Raw genomic sequence first — 19,511 nt, forward strand, 5'->3', positions numbered from 1 at the left:
TTGTTGATAATGGTCGTATTTATAATATTAGTAACATTGCATTTATCGTTGCTTGGAATAGATTTTATAAATCAGTCAAAGACATTAGCATTTTCAATGAAACTGTTATAAACAGTTCCATCTCTTAACATCTATAAAGCCATTTATTTCCGTACAGATAAATCATACAATAAAATGCACAATGTAACTACTTTTATTTTTTCAACTATGTGTAGGAACCCCTGTTCGGGTAAAGGCCTCCTACAAAGATGCCCAATTTTCTCTATCTTGAGCCACGTGTGCCCAGGTAGTGCCGACTACTTTCTTAATTTTTTTATCTTAACATCTAGATAACCGCTAAATTCATTCTATATAAAAATGTACAATTTTCTATGTTCTAATAAGAGCGGCATTCGTATTCTTTAGAAATAATAAAGGAGATGGAGATATGAAACAATTTAAATTTAATAAATTATCTTTATTCTTCCATCAGGTTTTGGAGTAAGAGGAGAAAATTTCTTGATATATTTTTCTAGTAGTATTTGATCACGGCCAATAATTTTCATGTGTTGCTTTTTATTCTTGAATATCTGAAAGTAAACAAAAAACCTTTTAAACCTATAATTAAAAAATACTCAAATTATTTAATGCCTTTAGCCCTAACGTTAAGGACTTTTCTAAAAACAAACATGGGATTAGGATTTAAATCCACCATTCTATTCGCCTTAATATTAGTATAATGACCTACAAATCGTGTAGGATATAAAAATAATTTTTAGGAGTAAATACTATGAGGCCTCTTAGTGTTTATTTCTTTTATTAAATCTCCATTAACAGTCTTCCTTGGTTGCCATTAAAGGTTTTGAGGTTTTGAGGTTTTTATTTAATGAAAAATCTAACCAAATAACCATCGCCGCCGTCCGCCAAATAAGCGGGGGCAGTGACCTGATAGTAAACATCCTTGTTTAGTCTGTGTTCTTTCTCAGAACTGCCGACATACGCCTCTACAACCCGCTCTCCTTCCGCCTTCGATATATTGTACACCACGTGAAGGCCTGCAAACAATATTTTACTCAAGATAATGGATATCCCATAAAAATAAATATTAATTGCATCGCTACATAGCTTCCAAAAAGTTGTAATATCGCATTTAAAACTAGTCATTACATACATCAACATAACTCACACCCGTAACCAAGAGCGGTAGGCAGAGACCACTGACCTCTATTTCATTGCATTTACTGTATGTAATAAAGACTTATCAACCCCAAATTTAAGCACTGAAGTTGAAGCGATTTTTTTCAATTTATGTCTGTACGGAAACTAGTCTTTCCATGTCAATAGGTTTAACCTCTCTTTCACCTTTTACTAATCTTTAAAGCAATATATGGATATTTAGGTCATAAAGGTCAGTGTTCAGAAGTGGTCGTAAAACTTGAAACGAGCTATCTTGGAAGCACAGAAGCGCTGACAATAGAGAAAAGTGGCATTAATGATAATAAAACACTATAAACACATTATAAAAACCTACTCTAATATAGTTATCACACTTCGCTACGGTTAAGGTGCGTTTCCACTGAAGGAAAAGAGGATTTGTGGAATATTGTAAAACTAGCCTGGGCAGACCTCCCGCAAGATGGACCGATGATCTGGTCATGGGTGCCGGAGTATCCTGTATGCGGGTAGCCCATGACCATTCATAGTGGCGATTTTTGGAAGAGACTTATGCCCAACAGTTTATGTCATATGACTGAAGAGAGATAGAGAGAGAAAGACAGTTAAAATTAAAAATAATGTCAAAATATACCTGATATTTGAAGTAACCAAGGTGCTTCTAATGGATCAATAGATTCTAGGTCACTTATGCTTCGTTCCAAAGCCTTCAAAATATGTTTTCCTTTCATTTCAAATGTTTCCACGAAATCGTAGTAAGGAAACAAATCTATTAACGATCCTTTTGTTATTACTAAAAACATAAACAAATTTAAGTTACAAATAAGTTAACAACAAAAACGAAAGTTCAAACCGACAACAACTAAAATTCTAATATGTAAAAGTAATATTACGTATTTTACTTACATCCTGCCGGTACAATTGCATTAATATTTGTCCGCTGCACGATCGAGATATAACCATTTTTGCCCTTTATAAATTGCTTTGCCTGAAACAAATGTTATTTTGTATTTACTTATTTGAACATATTTTTAATAAAACAACGTGCTCTAAATTACATAATTGCTTCATATAAACTTTAGTGTCTCGCAGTGCGCCCACCGAGCATACACCTGCGAAGACCGAGCTTCCATAAAGTGGGAATCTTATAATATCTCACATCTCATATTACTAGTGGTCTCCGATTCCAAAATCATTCACAATCAAACCAATTTTTTTTAATAATTTGATTAAAACGAGCTATATGGATTTCTTCTTCACATTACAATTTTCATATGATTACGCAAGTTCTTTAAGAAGTGCTATTAAGTTTTCGATTTATAACATACCCAGTGATTTAATGCATCAACCAATATATCTCCGACAATACACTCTCCGTGCGCGCAGTCTCGGTAATCGAGTGTCGACTTTGTCATACCAATAGGCGTGTTCTCAGCTGCATGCACTAACTCAGCGTATGGTTCTAATTTCTTTTTTATTTCTTCATCTATAATTAAATATAAATCAATGTTACAGTCTTCTATGTATTTGTAAACTACTGCTAATAATTATTATTAAACTGGTACGGTATCAGGATTTACTCTACAATGTTTGTCTGAAAATCTGTATCTTGGAAATTAGAAAATTATATTATTCTTAATAGCTGGCTTGGTAGCCAGTGGTGGTCCACTAGCCACTAGCTTAATTTGTAATCTATGTGTTCTTTCAGACTGTGTTCTACATCGGTTCCAAATTTTAGCTTGTCATTTTAGAGATACCTTTTTACAAACATTCATCCATTCAAACATTCGCATTTTTCTTTAGTAAGATTATTTTATACAATATTCCTGTACTTATCTAGAACTCTATTCTTCCAAACTAAAACAGGTAGAAGAGACATTGTATATTCTCATTCAGTAACTTATTCGCTTATATATAACTTAGAAGTACGTATACCAAAACTTAAAGCAAGTTCCGAGCACTTCGAACGTTCCCTCTTCATTAATAACAGTTACTAAATGCATAGAGTACCTTCCGGTATGGAATTATTCAAGTAAATTGCTTCCCCCACCCACTTCGCTACGTCCCCATTGACATCGAAGTACACTGAGAGGTCGCCTACTGCCTTTGTGAAAGCGAATGCTTGCACCACCACTACCTGCAAAGTAAATTAAACTTTGTTACGTAAGAATAAGTTTTCGATTAATTCTGAAGATAAAGTAAGCTATGGTATGACTGCCATATTGATTGGTGGTTGACAGGGTGACAGGTGGTTACACGTATGTTAGTATCCGTGAAACGATTACAATGCAAACATACTCCAACGGACGTACAGACGTTATTTAATCACTTCTGTGCCGGTTTAAGGGTTCAGACCACACTGCTTATCGCTCTGTATACTAAACACTATCATCTGAACCGTCTCACGTGTCTACATGTCTATAGCACGTTCTAAAACACCACTAGCGCCATCTAATTTTATTAATATTAATGTAACTGTCGTAAAATAAATCCGGTATTTACCTTTTTACTCTTGTCATGGTCTGCTTCGACAACCGTGAGATAGGGTGTGAAAAATGATTCATCTCTGTGCGAGTGACCGCCGACAATGACGTCAATATATTGCCCATGTTCCCGTGCCAATGCACTGCGGACAAAAGTAACTATAACCGTATAATTCCACTGCCATTACCCTTGCATCGGTATATCGATCCCTTTCGTAGATCACTCCCAAAGTCATGCCAGTGAAATTCTACGGTAATTAAACAATATAACTTAATATATTAGTGCAATTACAATTGTCTTTAAGTACCTAATTTCACGTCGTGTGCGAACAGCATTATAGTTTACTATGGCTATCGAGTCTGACACCATCTGTTATGGAGTTGCTTTAAATGAGTTAATTGTTTTAAATGAGATTGGAAATAGGTTTACTAAATGGTAAATCGTGTTCTGTTTTATGTGACATGTTCGTATTAAACAAATTGTGAATTACAAGAGATTATTTGGAAAGATTTTTATGTATATTTTAGTTATTTGAAATCAACAGAATACTTTAATCATTTTAATGTTTGTATTACTCATCTGTAAACAATATTTAGAACAGTCAGACAAACATTTTCCATTGTATGTGCAAACATTTACTTTTAACAACAGTATTTTTTTGCAAATTCAAGTAGTTTCTTTTATTAAAACAAACTACATCTGCAGACTCTACGCTCGTACTCTTTTTTGTATAATATCATTTATGTTACTTTTTAGGGTTCCGTACCTAGGAAGGAAAAAAACGGAACTCTTATGTGTCGGATTTAAAACGTTTAGTAATAACAATACTCACACATCAACATCGTATCCGCAATGTGAGAGAACCACAATAATGTCTATTCCCATCTCCGTTAACTTAATAGCTTCTCGTAGCGTTGCTTCTGACGGATCACTGAACTCAACATTACCAGTAAATGATAATGTCTGGAAAAATAATTTAATTAAAGAAAAAAAAAGAAAAAACATGACTGACTGCACTCAGGGGACGAATATAATTCGAATGACTCTAAAGTTAACGATTTCTTAATTTCGAATATACTCGAAAAGATTGGACAACGAAAAACGATTGAGCAACAGAAAAAAGGGAGATTTGAACTCATTTTTCACTAATTTAGAAATTAAACCCAAACAATTTTTGTAATACATGTAAATTTGAGTTTTGTGATTTCGAGAAGTTTATAACTTTATGTTATGTTTTTATTTATTATATAACTTCATGTTGAACAATTAATAAAAAAAAAAAACTGCATGCCTTACATTCTGATTCGTGTCATGTTATACATGATACACTCATTTTACATTTACTGAATACTGAGCTAATGTTTTAACAAAATATTTTTTGAGGTTATTCCATCGGGTTAAGCAAATAATACATTTCTTTATAGTCAGACTTATACAGGTGTTATAATGTAAGTTAAACATACAAATTATTTAGGATACAGACAATATAAAATATTCTGATTTAAGTAAACTTATATAGACGTTTAATAATCGAAGGCATTGGGTAATTTAATGTCCAGCAGTGGGAAGCAAAGGATGATAATAATCAATTAAAGCCTTGATTTGATATATTCTAACCATAAAATTCCGTTGCTAAGGAATTGTTAAAACCTAATATTGATGTGTCTTTTTTAAAAGAAAATTAAAGGTATTAGAGTGTAGACTGCGCAATTCGCCAAAATAATATTATTATTTATGTTGAACGTTTTATAAGCTATTGTAAATAGACCACGTTGACATGATTTAATAGTTTAAAAAATACGCTAATGATAAGAAGGTTAATATTAGTCACGATTATTTTATTATAAGTGTATTAATACTAGAGGTGGCCCATTGTTCTGAATTCGATCAAAGATATTTTTTATTAAAAAAGTTATCTGTACTTCTTCATATTTACTTTTACTGTGTTTTTACAAACCTTAGTATCTGGAGTAATAAGACCAATAACACCAATCTTTCTTCCACTCCTTTCTAAAATAACATAAGGTTCATAGAGATTACGTAATACTGGTTCTCTGGTAGAGTCCATATTCGCGGCCACAACGGGAGCGTTGAGAGCAGAGATGTAAGGCGCCAAACCCATCGGTCCATCGTCAAAATCATGGTTACCTAATGCCTAAAATATTTAAAATACAAATTAAGTAGCCTAGCCAAGCCTTGAACTAGTTGCTTCTAGTTTATTTTGTACTGAAATATGGATGTAAATGCATAACTAAAATCTCTTTGACAAAATATCATCAGCTATTTTTCTATTATTATATTTAAATGTCTTTGTTTGGTAGAGTTAATTAGAGATTTCGTTACAAAGAAAAGATAACAAGGAAGTGCGTGTAATATTTTTTTTTACTGTTTCTCAGTAATTTTCATTTTAATTCGCATAACATTTTACATAGGTAGCTAAGAATATATTTAATACTAAAACTTGAAACTAAATCAGTCTATTCATAATTCTGTTTTAAGTTATAACTGGACGAAAACATTGATCCTAATATGTTCTAATATTTATTGACAATGGTAGGACAGAAGCCAGTCATATCAGAACTTGATACTTTCGATAAAAGAATAATAAAAGCGATATTTTTTATTGGTAATAATTAGAACTTACATGTGCGTCATGAGGTAATAGATTCATAAACTCTTGGGTGACATTCCACTTTAGTAGAGTATACCAGTAGGTGCCTTGGAAGCTGTCACCAGCATTTAATAAAATAGACTGTGGCTTCTTCTCTTTTAAGGCAGTTACCACAGTATACAAGCGCGGGAACCCGCCTAAGCAAGAGCCGTTGTTGAAGCGGCAGATAGGAGTAACAGGCGACGTTTCTTCGAATCTTAAAATACCATGTTTAGCTAAATTATTTTGATAAAGATAAATCGGTTCCCTATCTTTTCCATCCTCAAATCCTTTTGCATCAGACATGACTTAAATTAATATCAGATAACTTATCAGATCAATCGAATAATACCACAGTGGTAGACACCAGCAATAATTTTTGTTGCACGAATGGACTTACTCTCCCGGTGCAATATCACAACCTCACAAAAGACAGGCGTAAAGTGGAATAAAAGCCGCGTTTCGCCTGTTAAGTGTTCGTTCCGGAGGTCTAATTTTAGTCCTTTTCCCTTCGCTTTTTTTTCTTTTAATATAATGATGGAAAGGTAATGTGGATTTAATGGAGGAGGGAAATTCTCTTTCGATAATATTTTGGCAAAGTGTCTACAATCGCGGTTGTTTAGGGGCAAGAGTCGCTTCGTCACTCTGGCGAATTCAGGTAGTGGCTTGCTCGTTTGTCACCTTAGGATAAAATTAACTACTTCTACTTGTCTTTTATGTGATCGCAATTCTTCGACGGTCAGGGTGGTCATTGCGGACTCTACCTCTGCTGTGATTTTGGGTCAAAAAATAATGTCAGAAGCTACTTACCTTGCATGAAAATCATTGAAATGAATGATATCCAATTTATAAAGCCCTTCATATTTCATAATAAAAGTAAACCCAGATTTTATACACAAAAGGAACACGATAATTTCCCATAGTAAATACATTGTTAAATATTTTATATATCAATAAATAACAGCACTTGATTACACAACTGCGGTTCGACTACAACTAATGCATATGAACAATGCTTGTAATTAAAATAAATTTTGTTTTACTTCAATTAGACCATAATATTTGTTATCTTATATAATTCATTTGAACTAATTATTAAACAGTTTATATTGTTATTTATACAACCAACTTTTCGTATTATCAAAGATTAATTGATTTTTAATAGAATCATTATTATAGAATAATGAGAGAAAACCTTTCATCAATTATAATAAATACTAGCGATCGTACGCGACTTTGTCTGCATGTAATTAAACAAGGAGGACAGACAGGCAAATAGACAGACAGATATAAATTGTAATAAAATGGTTTTCGATATCTACAACCCAAATACATCATGTATAACGAAATTAAACAACATGTTAACTAGAAAAAAAATTACTTTTATTATATAAAGCATTATTTACAAATTAAAATTAGTAGTTTACATTACCATGCGTAGGCAGAAAACGACTCTATTGACTTTTTTGGTTCTTTTAGTCTGTGTAATTTATTTAAAATAAACTTATTTCTTATACTATAAGATAGCAAGCGGACACCCAATTTCACTGAAATAGCGAAGCTATCCCTGCCCGTAAACATGCACATAGATAGAGGGAGGTAATGCATAGGAAAATATGTTTCCCTTTTATGCGTTCACACCTCCTTCAAATCCTCTTCTTTTCCCATCCTATCCTTATAAGAAAAGGTTGGGAAGGAAATGATGATTAATATAAGGCCTATGACACGTACGCTAGAGCGTGTCTTCTGGGTGGTCGTTGGATTGCACGGGGCGAGTATAATTCGTGCAACATAAGTTGTTGTTGCTGGCGCATACCACTGTTAAACTTAGTCAATTTCATTTGAAATTAATTATATTAAATGAGGTACTAAGTCTTTTATAATTATCTTTACAATGGTGTCTTTTATAGCAACTATACAGAGAATATAATATAGAGCTGCATGATTGATTCTATATCCGTGAGTTTCCATTACCAAAACACTTGTAAAATACATAACCTCTTACTAGTTTTAGTTTTTTAAATGTTGGTTCTTTATTATAATAAAAAAAATATTTCGAATATAACATTTATGTTTTGAGCACATTCAATTAAATAGTAATATTACTTTACAATTATTATTATGTTATTATCTTATGAAATCAACACTAACTACGTATATATCACTGTAGAATCTCTATTCGTCCGTCCGTCCTAATATCGATAGGAGAATTTTTATTTATATAAATTTCTAAGATTCTCTCATCGCGACCAATTATTTTAACATTTTTCTTTCCATTTTGGAACATCTGAAACAAATAATTCGTATTATATTATATGTATCATATATTTTTTAAATCTATTGCTTTTTGTTTGTCTCGCTTAAACTTGAGAACGGCTGAACGGATTTATCTTATCTTGGTCTTGAAATGTTTGTGAAGGTCTAGGGAAGGTTTAAAAGGTCTGAAAACATTCGAATAATTACCGGGAACTAATTAATTATTTTTTCATTTCACGCGGGCGGAGTCGCGGGCGACAGTTAGTTGACGATAATTATTTCTACATAATAAAATATTTTTTTTTAAAGTAAAAAAAATGCTCACCGTGAAACCGTCCCCACCATCGGCTAAGTAAGCGGGCATTGTCACTTGATAATATTTATCATCGTCCAATATGGCTCCTGAGTTGCCAATGTTCACTGACACAATACGCTGACCTTCGGGTAACGCTATATTGTACGTTACATTAAGACCTGAAACATAGCAAATATAAATGACAATAATGATGTACCGCGGGAATCATGAGAAGGTTCCTGTCACTGCAGCCCTGACTACTGGTTGTTTGAGTCATGGGACTCCGCAACCGGTGGTGCTCTACTTTAAATATAATATATTTTGTGTAATTTTTATTTTTTGTATGAAACGTACTATATTAAGAATAAGGTAATTAACTGAATAGGAATCAAAAATAATAATATTTCTATTAAACACTTATTGTATTTTTTTCTTTTGTTACTTCACTTTGACTGATTTGACTGATTGACTGTACTGCTGAGGTAGACGAAGTGAATTCGCTTCGAAGCGATTCAATAACGAATTTCAAAAATGTATATAACTGATAATAACTTTCGATAAATCACGTGTTTATCGCGGATGATTAGCATACACTTTTGAATTCGTCATTGAATCGCTTCGAAGCGAATGCACTTTGTCTAACTTCGCTGATCTCTATAAATAGATAGTCGATTGCTTCTAAATGACAGTTTTCGTTTCCGATTTAACCGATTTTAAATTTTTGATGGAATGTGACATTTAATTCTATCTTTATTTAGTTCGAATACACATCACCGCTACAAATCGCTACCATCAGCGCTAAAATGGCGAAAATCAAATAGGCACAAAATACTATGACTTATAGCCAGTCCAATTATAGAGGTCAGTGTGTTTACGTGTTACTATAAGTGTTATTCTAATTGTGTAATATTTTATTCGTTATTACCTGATACTTGCAGTAACCATGGACCCTTAAAGGGTGTTAAGCCCCACGCCTCAATGACACTTCGCTCCAGCGCCTCTCGCACATATCTCCCTTGGAGTTCGAATGTCACTACGCGGTCTTTGAACGGCAGAACATCGAAGATCGTTCCCTTTGTTATTTCTGCAACAGTTTGTGATCAACATGTAAACCCATCTCACAGTAATAAGATTAGGCACGTCTATTCCGCTCGTTGTGAATAAAAACAGACAATAGCCAGACTTAAGATGGACGCATCACGCATTCAACGACTTACTTCTGCAATATTCCGGCCAAGAAACTATATGGAGTGAAAATATACGGAGGTTTAATTCAAATTAATAAATTTTTAGAAAGGTACTCACTTCCACTTAATATTGAGGCTTTGATGTTACCGCGCTGAATGAACGCCAGATGATCGTAATCGCTTTTTACATTCGCTTTAGCCTAGAAAAAAGAAAACATTAAGATAAACTATACACAAATATTAGATATCGACAGGGCCTATACAGATGCGGGCTATACAATTGCACACGCTTTCTTCCGTCTTCGACTTCTCTGAGGAGATATGCTTGCGGCCCCAAATTGCCATATAGTTGTTCACAGATATTGTTATCTCAGTATTTTCTATGAGAATGTGTGAGAAGACAATATGTGTAAATACAAAGTTACTATGTTGTCGCAACTCATAGTAATCTCGTTGAGATGGATAGATGGATGTTTGTTTGAAGGTATCTACAGAACGGCTGAACGGATCTCGATGAAATTTGGCATACGTGTTAAACATAGTCTGGAATGCAGCGAAGGCTAGTAATTCTGATTTTACTTTAATTTGATTCGCAAGCGATCGCTGGTACTTACGTAATCAGTCAATGCGTCCACCAGTAGATCACCGATCGTACATTCACCGAATACGCAATCATCAGCATTCAACGTCCTCACTGCTTCACCCACAGGAACATTCTCCGCTTCGTGAACGAGTTTCGCATAAGGTTCCAACTTCTTCTTTATCTTCTCATCTGGAAAATTAATACGATTAAAATCTATTTGCTTGTAATTCTTCGTTTACAATAAGAATATTAAAAAAAATTGGCAGGCGAGTTGTTTGGCGCGTAAACTTGATAGTCGATTTTTACAGACTTACGAAAGGTAGCCGTTAGTACTTATCCATTGCCACTTATATATAGTCATCTCAGTTTTTTTCAAACAAAATGATGAGATAGCAATTCTAACGTTGATTATTTTATTTAATGAATTTTCCTCGTGCTGTCTTATGCAGTAGACTCTAATCAAACATTCTTAACATAAGGTTATCACGAATTTTGTTGCTAGATAAGGGTTAAGCTAATAGCTATTTATATAATTAAAGAAAGAACAAATTATTTTGAATATTGGCTATCACAAACTTTATTGTATGTTAATGTTTTATAACATAACATATTTTGTATATGTATGTATAAATCATATATTTTTATCTCTTTTTTTTTCAAAGAAAACGTGAGAGATGAAAATATGTTTTATTATAGATATATTGGCAATGAAAACACACTTTTATCCATAATTTATTTGTATAAATGTATATGTACGAAGAAGTAGCATAAATAAAATAGATAGAGGTCAATGATCTATGTAGTTTACATGTTTGTTGTAATTTACTCGTACATTTACCTTCAGGTATAGAACGGTCAAGGAATATTGGCCCGCCTTCCCACTTGACGTAGCGTCCTAGATAGTCGAAATAAACTGTCAGATTACCCATGTACTTCGTAAATGCTGACGCTTGCACTATCAGAACCTAGAAAACAAATAACATTGAACTTAGTCATGTGTTTATTTATTGCTGAACACAAAATTCAATCTCAATCATTTTTTTTGGCAATTTTTTCAAGTCAAGAGATTTCAATAGTCAGAAAAAACCAATCGATCATTCACATTAATAACTTTTTATGCACCGTCTTAAAGAAAGTTATTTCATTTATTTTTTAATAAAGTTTTTAAACTTACTTGGTGTTCCTTTTCCTTGCTAGTTTCTATGAAAACGGGATAAGGTCCTTCAACTTTTTCACCGCTGGGTGCCGGTCCGTTCCACAGTAAGGAATGTGAATGACCACCAATTATTATGTCTACATGCTTGCCGTGTTCACGTGCGATTTGCCTGTAAAATAATTTAACAATCAATTCGTAGCATGAGATACCGGTGGCGAGACACCTTGAACTTGCGGGAGTTACAAGCGATGAACTGACAGGGAACGGCGCAGGCGACTCTGGCAATCTGTTGTGTCGGAGGCCAAGACCAACTTAAGGTTACTTTTTTATATCCTAAGGTGGCTAACGAGCGAGCGACCTGAAATCGTTGAAATAGCGAAGTGACCGTTGCCCATAGACATACGCAATGGACGGAGGAAAGGATGCACAGAGAGAAAATATTTTCCCTTTCCATGCATCCTCTCATCCGGAAAGTCCAATTCCACTTCCCATCCTTTTCTTATAAGAAAAAGGGTGGGAAGGGAAAGAGGACTAAATTAGGCCTCCGGGACGCATACTCATCAGACGAAACGCGGAATTGTTTCCACTTCACGCCTGTATTCTGTGTGGTCGTGGTATTTCACCGGGTGAGCCGAGCCAATGCGTGCGAAAATGTTAAAGCGGGCTCTACCACTGTTAAACTCCGCCAGCATAGTAAGTAATAATCCGCAGCAGTTTTATCTGCTATACACAACTATACAAAATCGTACGCAAAAGCTAGTTTACACATATCCAATCTCTGCCTGTAACATAACTTGGGTAAGAGATAATCTCTGTTTAAAAATTCTTTGTTTTGAACTTCGAATAAATCTTACAGCTATTATTAGTAATATCGTAAAATAGTATTATACAGATTATGCATTCAATGCTGTACAAGTTAAAGTACTAAGATGTTATCTTATCGTTTGTCAATCGGCGTAATAATATGCGTGATCATTTCATGTGATAAATATCTGTTGTAACCGCTCTTACGAGTATTTATATTAAAGACACATTCTTGACACATTCTGTCGATAAGATAGAGGGAACCTTCCGTCTGGTGTTAACTAATCTTTGACACTTTGTTTAAATTAAGCGTGAATTTTCACAGACATCTGGACAAATAAAAAACACATACATACCTCTTTTTTTTCAAAGAGGGGAAAGACATAATTTGTAATATATATTTTTACAGTGGAAACTGGGTAGTGATTGAAATTACAAAATAGAACTGCTAATAAAAGGATGATATTTTTTTACTATTTTATTATATGATAGAGTAAATGCATTGTTGAAATTCAACTTTAACCTCTAATGAAGGTCGCCAATAAGCACTAAATTTAATATTAAAATCACTCACTTATCCATTTCAAGTCCGCAATGTGACAGTACAATGATTATGTCTATTCCCTTGTCGGTCAACAGCTTTGCTTCGCGATCTGTCGCCTCCAATGGGTCCGTGAACACAACGTTACCAGGAGATGACAATTTCTGAAAACAAAGTCAAAAACATTTTATGTAGTGTGTGGTATAATCTGCTCAACAATATCTAAGGTCTTTCCAACTTAAAATTAAATGTAATTACTAATAAAAACCTATTTAATTAATGTTCGATTACAACGAGGTCGTATTAACGTCCTTAACTCATCTTTAGATATCATATTCAAACTACTATTACTGAAGAAGCGAGGTTGTTCCAAGTAGTGACATTATTATTTATTATGCATAAATAGCTGTCACACGCGACTCCGTTGACACGGAATTAAAAAAAACTTAGTATGTATCTATGTGTTCTTTCAAGGTTATGTTCTACATCTATGCCTTTCAGCAAGATCCATCCAATCGTCCTGGAGATACCTTCTAACAAACATTCATCCATCATTCCATCCAAACATTCTCATTTATATTCGTATTAATAAGAAGTAAGACGTTGATATAAGACAAAGACACAATAACATTTTATCTCATGTAATGCGTTAAACGATTTCGATTGAATGCACTCTTTGTTCGTATGATACATTCATTATTAGAAAGATGACGTTAATTCTTTCCAACACAAACGCAAAACTCGTGTAAGCAATGACATTAGGATAAAAGTGCTATTTGTCATAGTAGTTAGTGTCATGTCTAATGTACTCTTTAGTGCAGTAGATTCCTGAGGTTATAAAGAAGACAAAGAAAGTATTGAATCGTATCGTAGAGAATAAATACCTTAGTATCAGTAGTAATTAAGCCGATAATGCCAATCTTCCTGCCGCCACGCTTCACAATAATGTGCGGTGTGAACAAATCTTGTAGCAAAGGTTCTTTGCTGACATCCATGTTGGCGGCAAGCACTGGTGCCTTAAGCGCTCTGAGGTACGGCGCGAGACCTTCCGGACCATCGTCGAACTCGTGATTACCTATTGCCTGTATAACAAGGAATAAATAATCATGATAAGGTGCTCATCTCATCACTTCCGTCCCCTAGTTATCTAGACACAATTAACTTTCGTCTTTCAAATGTATTTATCAAGTTTTCAGTTATTGCATTGTTAATAATATGACCTTTCACGCAATCGCCATCTAAGCCTTCTTATACGAGGTGACGGCGCCGGTCACAAGGGGGTGCCACAGGCGCCAGAGTTGGCTGTAAAAAGGCGCTGAAAATTTGCCCTACACTCAAAAAAAAAATGGGACGCGGCAAAAATCACGCTCATGGTGCCGGAATAACTAAAACCGGCCCTACATTTAGTTTAAAGTCTTGAGACAATTACTTACATGTGCATCATGAGGCAACAAATTCATAAACTCCTGAGTGATGTTCCATTTAAGTAATGTGTACCAGTAGGTGCCCTGGAAGCTATCTCCAGCATTTAGCAGCAAGGAATTCGGCTTCTCTTTCCTCAGCTGCATTATCTCGCTGTACAGGCGCGGGAAGCCGCCCAAGCACGATCCGTTGTTGAAGTGACATGTAGGAGTATCCACTGATGTTTCCTCATACCTATTAAATAATTCATTATCTTAGTAGTATTATAATTGCGAATATTTCAAGGGATGGATGTTTGTTAGAAGGTATTTACATAACGGCTCCATGGATCTTATTGACAATTGGCATAGATGTAGAACATAGTCTGGATGAACACGTAGGCTACTAATTAAGTTTTTTTTTTATTTTCGCGCAAGCCATGCAGCTAGTGAGGAAAATAAACAAGCAAGGCTTCTTAATGATTTGCAATTACTAACTAGGCTTGATACCTTTTCTTCACCAATGTGAAGTGAACTTCCTGTTAATCTTTTCTTGGGTTTTCCCTGTTGATACCTTCTGGTGATATTTATGATAGAACTTATAATTTTGCTGAAAAACGTCAAAAACCCCCAAAGGTCACCTTTCACCTTAATTTTTTTTTTCATATACCGGATTAAAATAGACTTTTCTGGCTTATCTTATAATGGTAGCCGGAACTTTTGTAACAATTTTTAGCTCTAACCCAATTATTATAGCTTCACTATCACAATCTATATTTTTGTTTTCAATTATATGTACGATTTAAACTCTCTTTTCTGATTCTTATTTGACCGGACTATAAAACAAAGATAGCAATATATTTCGGCAGTTGTTAGAGGTAAAAGCAAAACGTACATGTAAGATTTAGTGTGGACGTAGCTTAAGCGATCTAATTCCATGTACTTGTCATTTATCACATTCACAAACACATTGAATAGCAATTGGTTTCTATTGGCACAAAGGCACACGTAATACGACACTTCCTTCATTCTGGAAGAATTGTTGTTTAAAATAGATTGAGTCAGTATTCTAAATATACTATATTATTGTATAATTTATTGTTTTGAATACTTTAGAAGTGTAGAAAACTAATTGCGTTGTACATCAATGTTGTAATTACTATCCTTATTGTTATATTATAATCGACACGTAAATAATATATAATAGACATGTTGTATGAATTATGTTTAACTGAAGAAAATTACCTAATAAAATCTTAAAGAAGAGAATACTTGATTTTTTTCTTTGGTTATTTTCAATTCGATTGGTTAGATAAACATTATTATATCTTTCTAATCGTATTATCTTACTTCTTACTATCTTAATATTATAAATGTGAATGTTTAGATCGATGGATGGATGGCTGATTGTTTAAAGTTAACTCGAGAACGGCTCAACTCATGCATGTAGAGCATAGTTTGGACATTTTGTTCAAAACCGCAGCGGTTGCATATTTATAAACGCCGATATATTGCGTGAATTAAATATCATTTTAATTCTTATTATGACAGGTTCCTAACGCTCCCCTAACAATACTTAAAAAGTGTCACAAAATCTTTTACGTACTGTGGGCCTAGCACGAATATTGTGACAACCGCCTTCGTATCGTTAACGTGTTTTATACAACACAACATAAATAAAATTGTTTCTTTTTATGCCAACTTTATTCTTCAAAACTATGTAAAAAAATAAAATCTCACACCAAAAATTGACATGTTGGGAAACAAAAAGAACTGTTTTAACGTTTTTTAGTTAATTACGCGAGACATTTCCAAATATCTGAAATAAATTCAAAAAGTAATGAAATACATAAGTTATAGTATTTATTTGTCCGATTTATTACAAGACCGATTCTCGATAGTTCGTAGTTGATCGTAATGCGCATACGGTTCGACACTATGACAACCGTCCAAGAAGTACAACATTATTCCTCATACAAAATTAATTCGATATTTTATAGGCGTCAGTTGTCAAACTAATCTATCTTAAATAGACACACTATAATTATGTTTTTATATTTTTGGACAGAACTAAACGTGATAGCCGCGCCTCCCTCACCGACCTAGATAACATTGTCGCACTATAGAAGCAAGTCATGTTGACGAAAATTTGATTTGTAGATTAACGAATTAATTGAATTGACGACTAACAATATTTGCAATTTTACTTACTATTGTCTCTAGAAGAAAAAATATATTCATATAAGATACAAGGAATTTTTGAGTTGAAAGATATTAAATTTTATTATTACTCTTTGTCCTATGTAGATTTGGAAACATAATCTTCCATTTAAACATCTGCCGTCATAATTTACATTTACTTGTTTCTTACATATATCCTCTTTATCTAATTACAGGAATGTCTTAATAACATAAAAAGCAGTCCGATAATTTCCTTTCAGCACATTGTTACTATTTCGCACTAAATCGATTTGTTTATAAACTCTTAAAGAATGAAAACAAACCTTGCGTGGAAATCGTTGTAATGTATAATATCCAATTCGTATAATCCTTCGAAGGGTAATGCGAATCCATCTACCAAACTAAATAACGCCACTGACACAAACCATTTTAACGCGAACATATCTACAAAGGGATTGATGTGGCGACCTTCGTTGTTCATGATCGACGAACAACTGACGTATGCCTCGGCTACAACTAGATAATACCTACAATGAGTAACGAAATAACGAGAGGTCAAGGTACTCTCTGAATATATTCTTTCTTTACGTGTCCTTCAGAATAGAGAAACTTGTGTTTTAAAAATATTAGTGTAATGTAACAAATTATTTTCTTTTTAATAATTTGAAGATGTTGCTTTCAGTTTTTCATATATTTTCAGCACTGATAAAGAAAACATATCGTTGTCAAAACTAAAGTTACCGTGAATACCAATATTATAAAAGGTTTTTATGGAAGTAAATATCATTTGAATGGGAAGAAAAACTGCTTTTTGTTCACTATAGATGTCAGCATGATCGAGAGTGACTAGACGCGTGTAAATCAGCTCTGAGTCGATTCAAGAATTCAGCTCACATACGATTGAACGGTTGAGCTGCAGATCAACAATTATATTGGCGACTCACGGCTCAATGCGATATACTATTTAAACTGACCGCGCGCTTACATCTCGTAGTGATCGGTAACATGCATCTCGCAGCTGAAACAGAAATCAAAATTCTAGGCACAAATTCGAACACTTGTAAGATCATGTCAAGGTCATCAATTTTAGTTGAGTCACTCATTGTGTATGTAATAAATAGCTATCACCCGCGACTCCAGTCCAGTAGTTTTTAAGTTTATTAATTACTTACCAAAAACAAAACGACACTTTCCTCTTTATGATGTTAATATAGATAATTGTAAGATAAAAGTTAATGTTATAAAATAATTTCATAATTATTAATTATCACGTCAAGAGATATTGATAATGAATATGTTTTCTTACGTAAATATAAACATTGATTGCTGCATCTAAATATAATCAAGGCATAAGATTTTAATTAATGAGCGTACGACAGCTTAGTGGTCTATTTAATAGTCGGCTTAGCACGAATAACTGTGACATGCGCCACCGTGTCATCATTGACAAAATTTGTATTAAAGTTTGTACAGTGCCTCCTAGCGGGCGTAAAATACACCAAAAATCTCGCACTAATTTTGACATGATTGACGATGCTCATACGAAGGCGATTGTTGCAAATATTCGTGCTAGGCCCACAGTATCTGTGTTCCAACTTTCAACTTTACAGACTACTCGGACAGTACTCTTTATGTATAATTATCAGTGAAGTAAAAGTTCAGTCTAATTGTGGGTTATCACTGCTGTTACACTTTAATATATAATATATATTGTTTTCCCGCATATTCTCCTTGAAAAAACCAGAGACAGCAGTACAAGTCGAAAACCACAATAACTGAATTTTCACTGTCGTTAAACCAGTGTTCCAACAATATTGGCATCCCTGTCGTTTTTTAGAAAATAAACAAAGGCTTTTATAATGTAAAAACGCAATAAGGCAATCCGATCAAAGTGGAATCGATAACGAACGTTCTGTGTTAGTTTCCGATTTGTCATTGCACTCATTTTTCGTACTCGTATTAAAATCTCGAACCGATTTCATTAAGTCGGGCTTAACCTGGGTTTGTTATTTATGATTCATGTGGCATATACAGAAGGTGAGGTGAGCAGTGAGCCGGAATTAAACGTTACACACTTTCAATTTAAACTGCGCAGTTAAACTGTACGGTAAAAATTCTTGTATTGGCAAATCTGAGAGCGTCTGCCCAGGCGCCGAAAGCGCCAACATCGGCCTTGCCTAAACACGTAACTTTTAACTGTACAGTTCTATTACTCAGTTAAAATTGAAGGTCTGGGTTTAAATTTTGGATTAGGTGCCTAACGTTGTAATTTATTGAAATGTTTTAATTACCAAATATAAAAGATTTATTTAAATATTATTCTATAAAAATGACTTAAGGAAATGAACGAAATTCGCTTCATGTCCTCGGATTATAAAGAAAAATATTTTCTAATCTACGATCAAATTAAATAACTAAAAATATATTTGTGTGCTGTTGTAATTACTATCTTAATTATACTAACCAGGTCAACTCTGAATAGAAGCAATTAATTAATTCGTAAATAAAATTAAGTTACCTTGCATGGAAATCATTGTAATGTATGATGTCCAACTTGTAATTCGCCTTTTTGACTGTAGCACCACCGATTAGGGTAAATATTAAAAATATTGTTATAACACGCAACATTGTTATAACAAAACAAGACCGTCCCATATGAGGTCTCTTGTCCGACTGACGATATTTTCGTTTAGAACATAAAAACTTTGGAGTATCTTTAAGTTTTATTATTTCGATAGAAACGGGTAAAGTGGGTTTTTTGTGTGTGACTGTTTAATCATTTTATTATTTTGATTTTTACTTTTTAATGATTTTTTTTTATG

The 19,511-nt window shown here is 33.7% G+C and overlaps 2 protein-coding genes and 1 long non-coding RNA gene across 5 annotated transcripts in view; 1 reads left to right on the forward strand and 2 right to left on the reverse strand.

The window, feature by feature from the left end:
- Positions 1-19,511, forward strand: part of LOC106117611 (uncharacterized) — an 89,832-nt gene that overhangs the window by 63,540 nt on the left and 6,781 nt on the right. The gene's annotated exons all lie outside the window — the stretch shown is intronic.
- On the reverse strand, positions 440-7,280 carry LOC106117605 (apyrase-like). The gene is made up of 11 exons (XM_013311982.1): positions 7,097-7,280; positions 6,281-6,503; positions 5,594-5,791; positions 4,469-4,599; positions 3,655-3,778; positions 3,163-3,289; positions 2,481-2,638; positions 2,059-2,140; positions 1,787-1,945; positions 880-1,034; positions 440-569 (listed from the first exon to the last, which is right to left on the reverse strand). Exons 1-11 carry the CDS (start codon positions 7,216-7,218, stop codon positions 444-446), a joined length of 1,605 nt encoding a protein of 534 aa, XP_013167436.1. The 5' UTR covers positions 7,219-7,280; the 3' UTR covers positions 440-443.
- LOC106117604 (apyrase) lies at positions 7,742-19,363 on the reverse strand. 2 transcript variants are annotated; one of them, XM_013311981.1, is made up of 11 exons: positions 17,013-17,169; positions 14,542-14,764; positions 13,993-14,190; positions 13,142-13,272; positions 11,782-11,932; positions 11,446-11,572; positions 10,639-10,796; positions 10,143-10,224; positions 9,763-9,921; positions 8,868-9,016; positions 7,742-8,573 (listed from the first exon to the last, which is right to left on the reverse strand). In XM_013311981.1, exons 1-11 carry the CDS (start codon positions 17,129-17,131, stop codon positions 8,448-8,450), a joined length of 1,623 nt encoding a protein of 540 aa, XP_013167435.1. In that variant the 5' UTR covers positions 17,132-17,169; the 3' UTR covers positions 7,742-8,447. The 2 variants fall into 2 exon arrangements, with proteins under 2 accessions (XP_013167435.1, XP_013167434.1); XM_013311980.1 differs by lacking the exon at positions 17,013-17,169 and adding an exon at positions 19,208-19,363 and having other exon boundaries at positions 7,744-8,573.

Source organism: Papilio xuthus, unplaced genomic scaffold, assembly GCF_000836235.2.
Source record: "Papilio xuthus unplaced genomic scaffold, Pxut_1.1 DF827679.1, whole genome shotgun sequence".
Classification (NCBI taxonomy): Eukaryota; Metazoa; Arthropoda; class Insecta; order Lepidoptera; family Papilionidae; genus Papilio; species Papilio xuthus.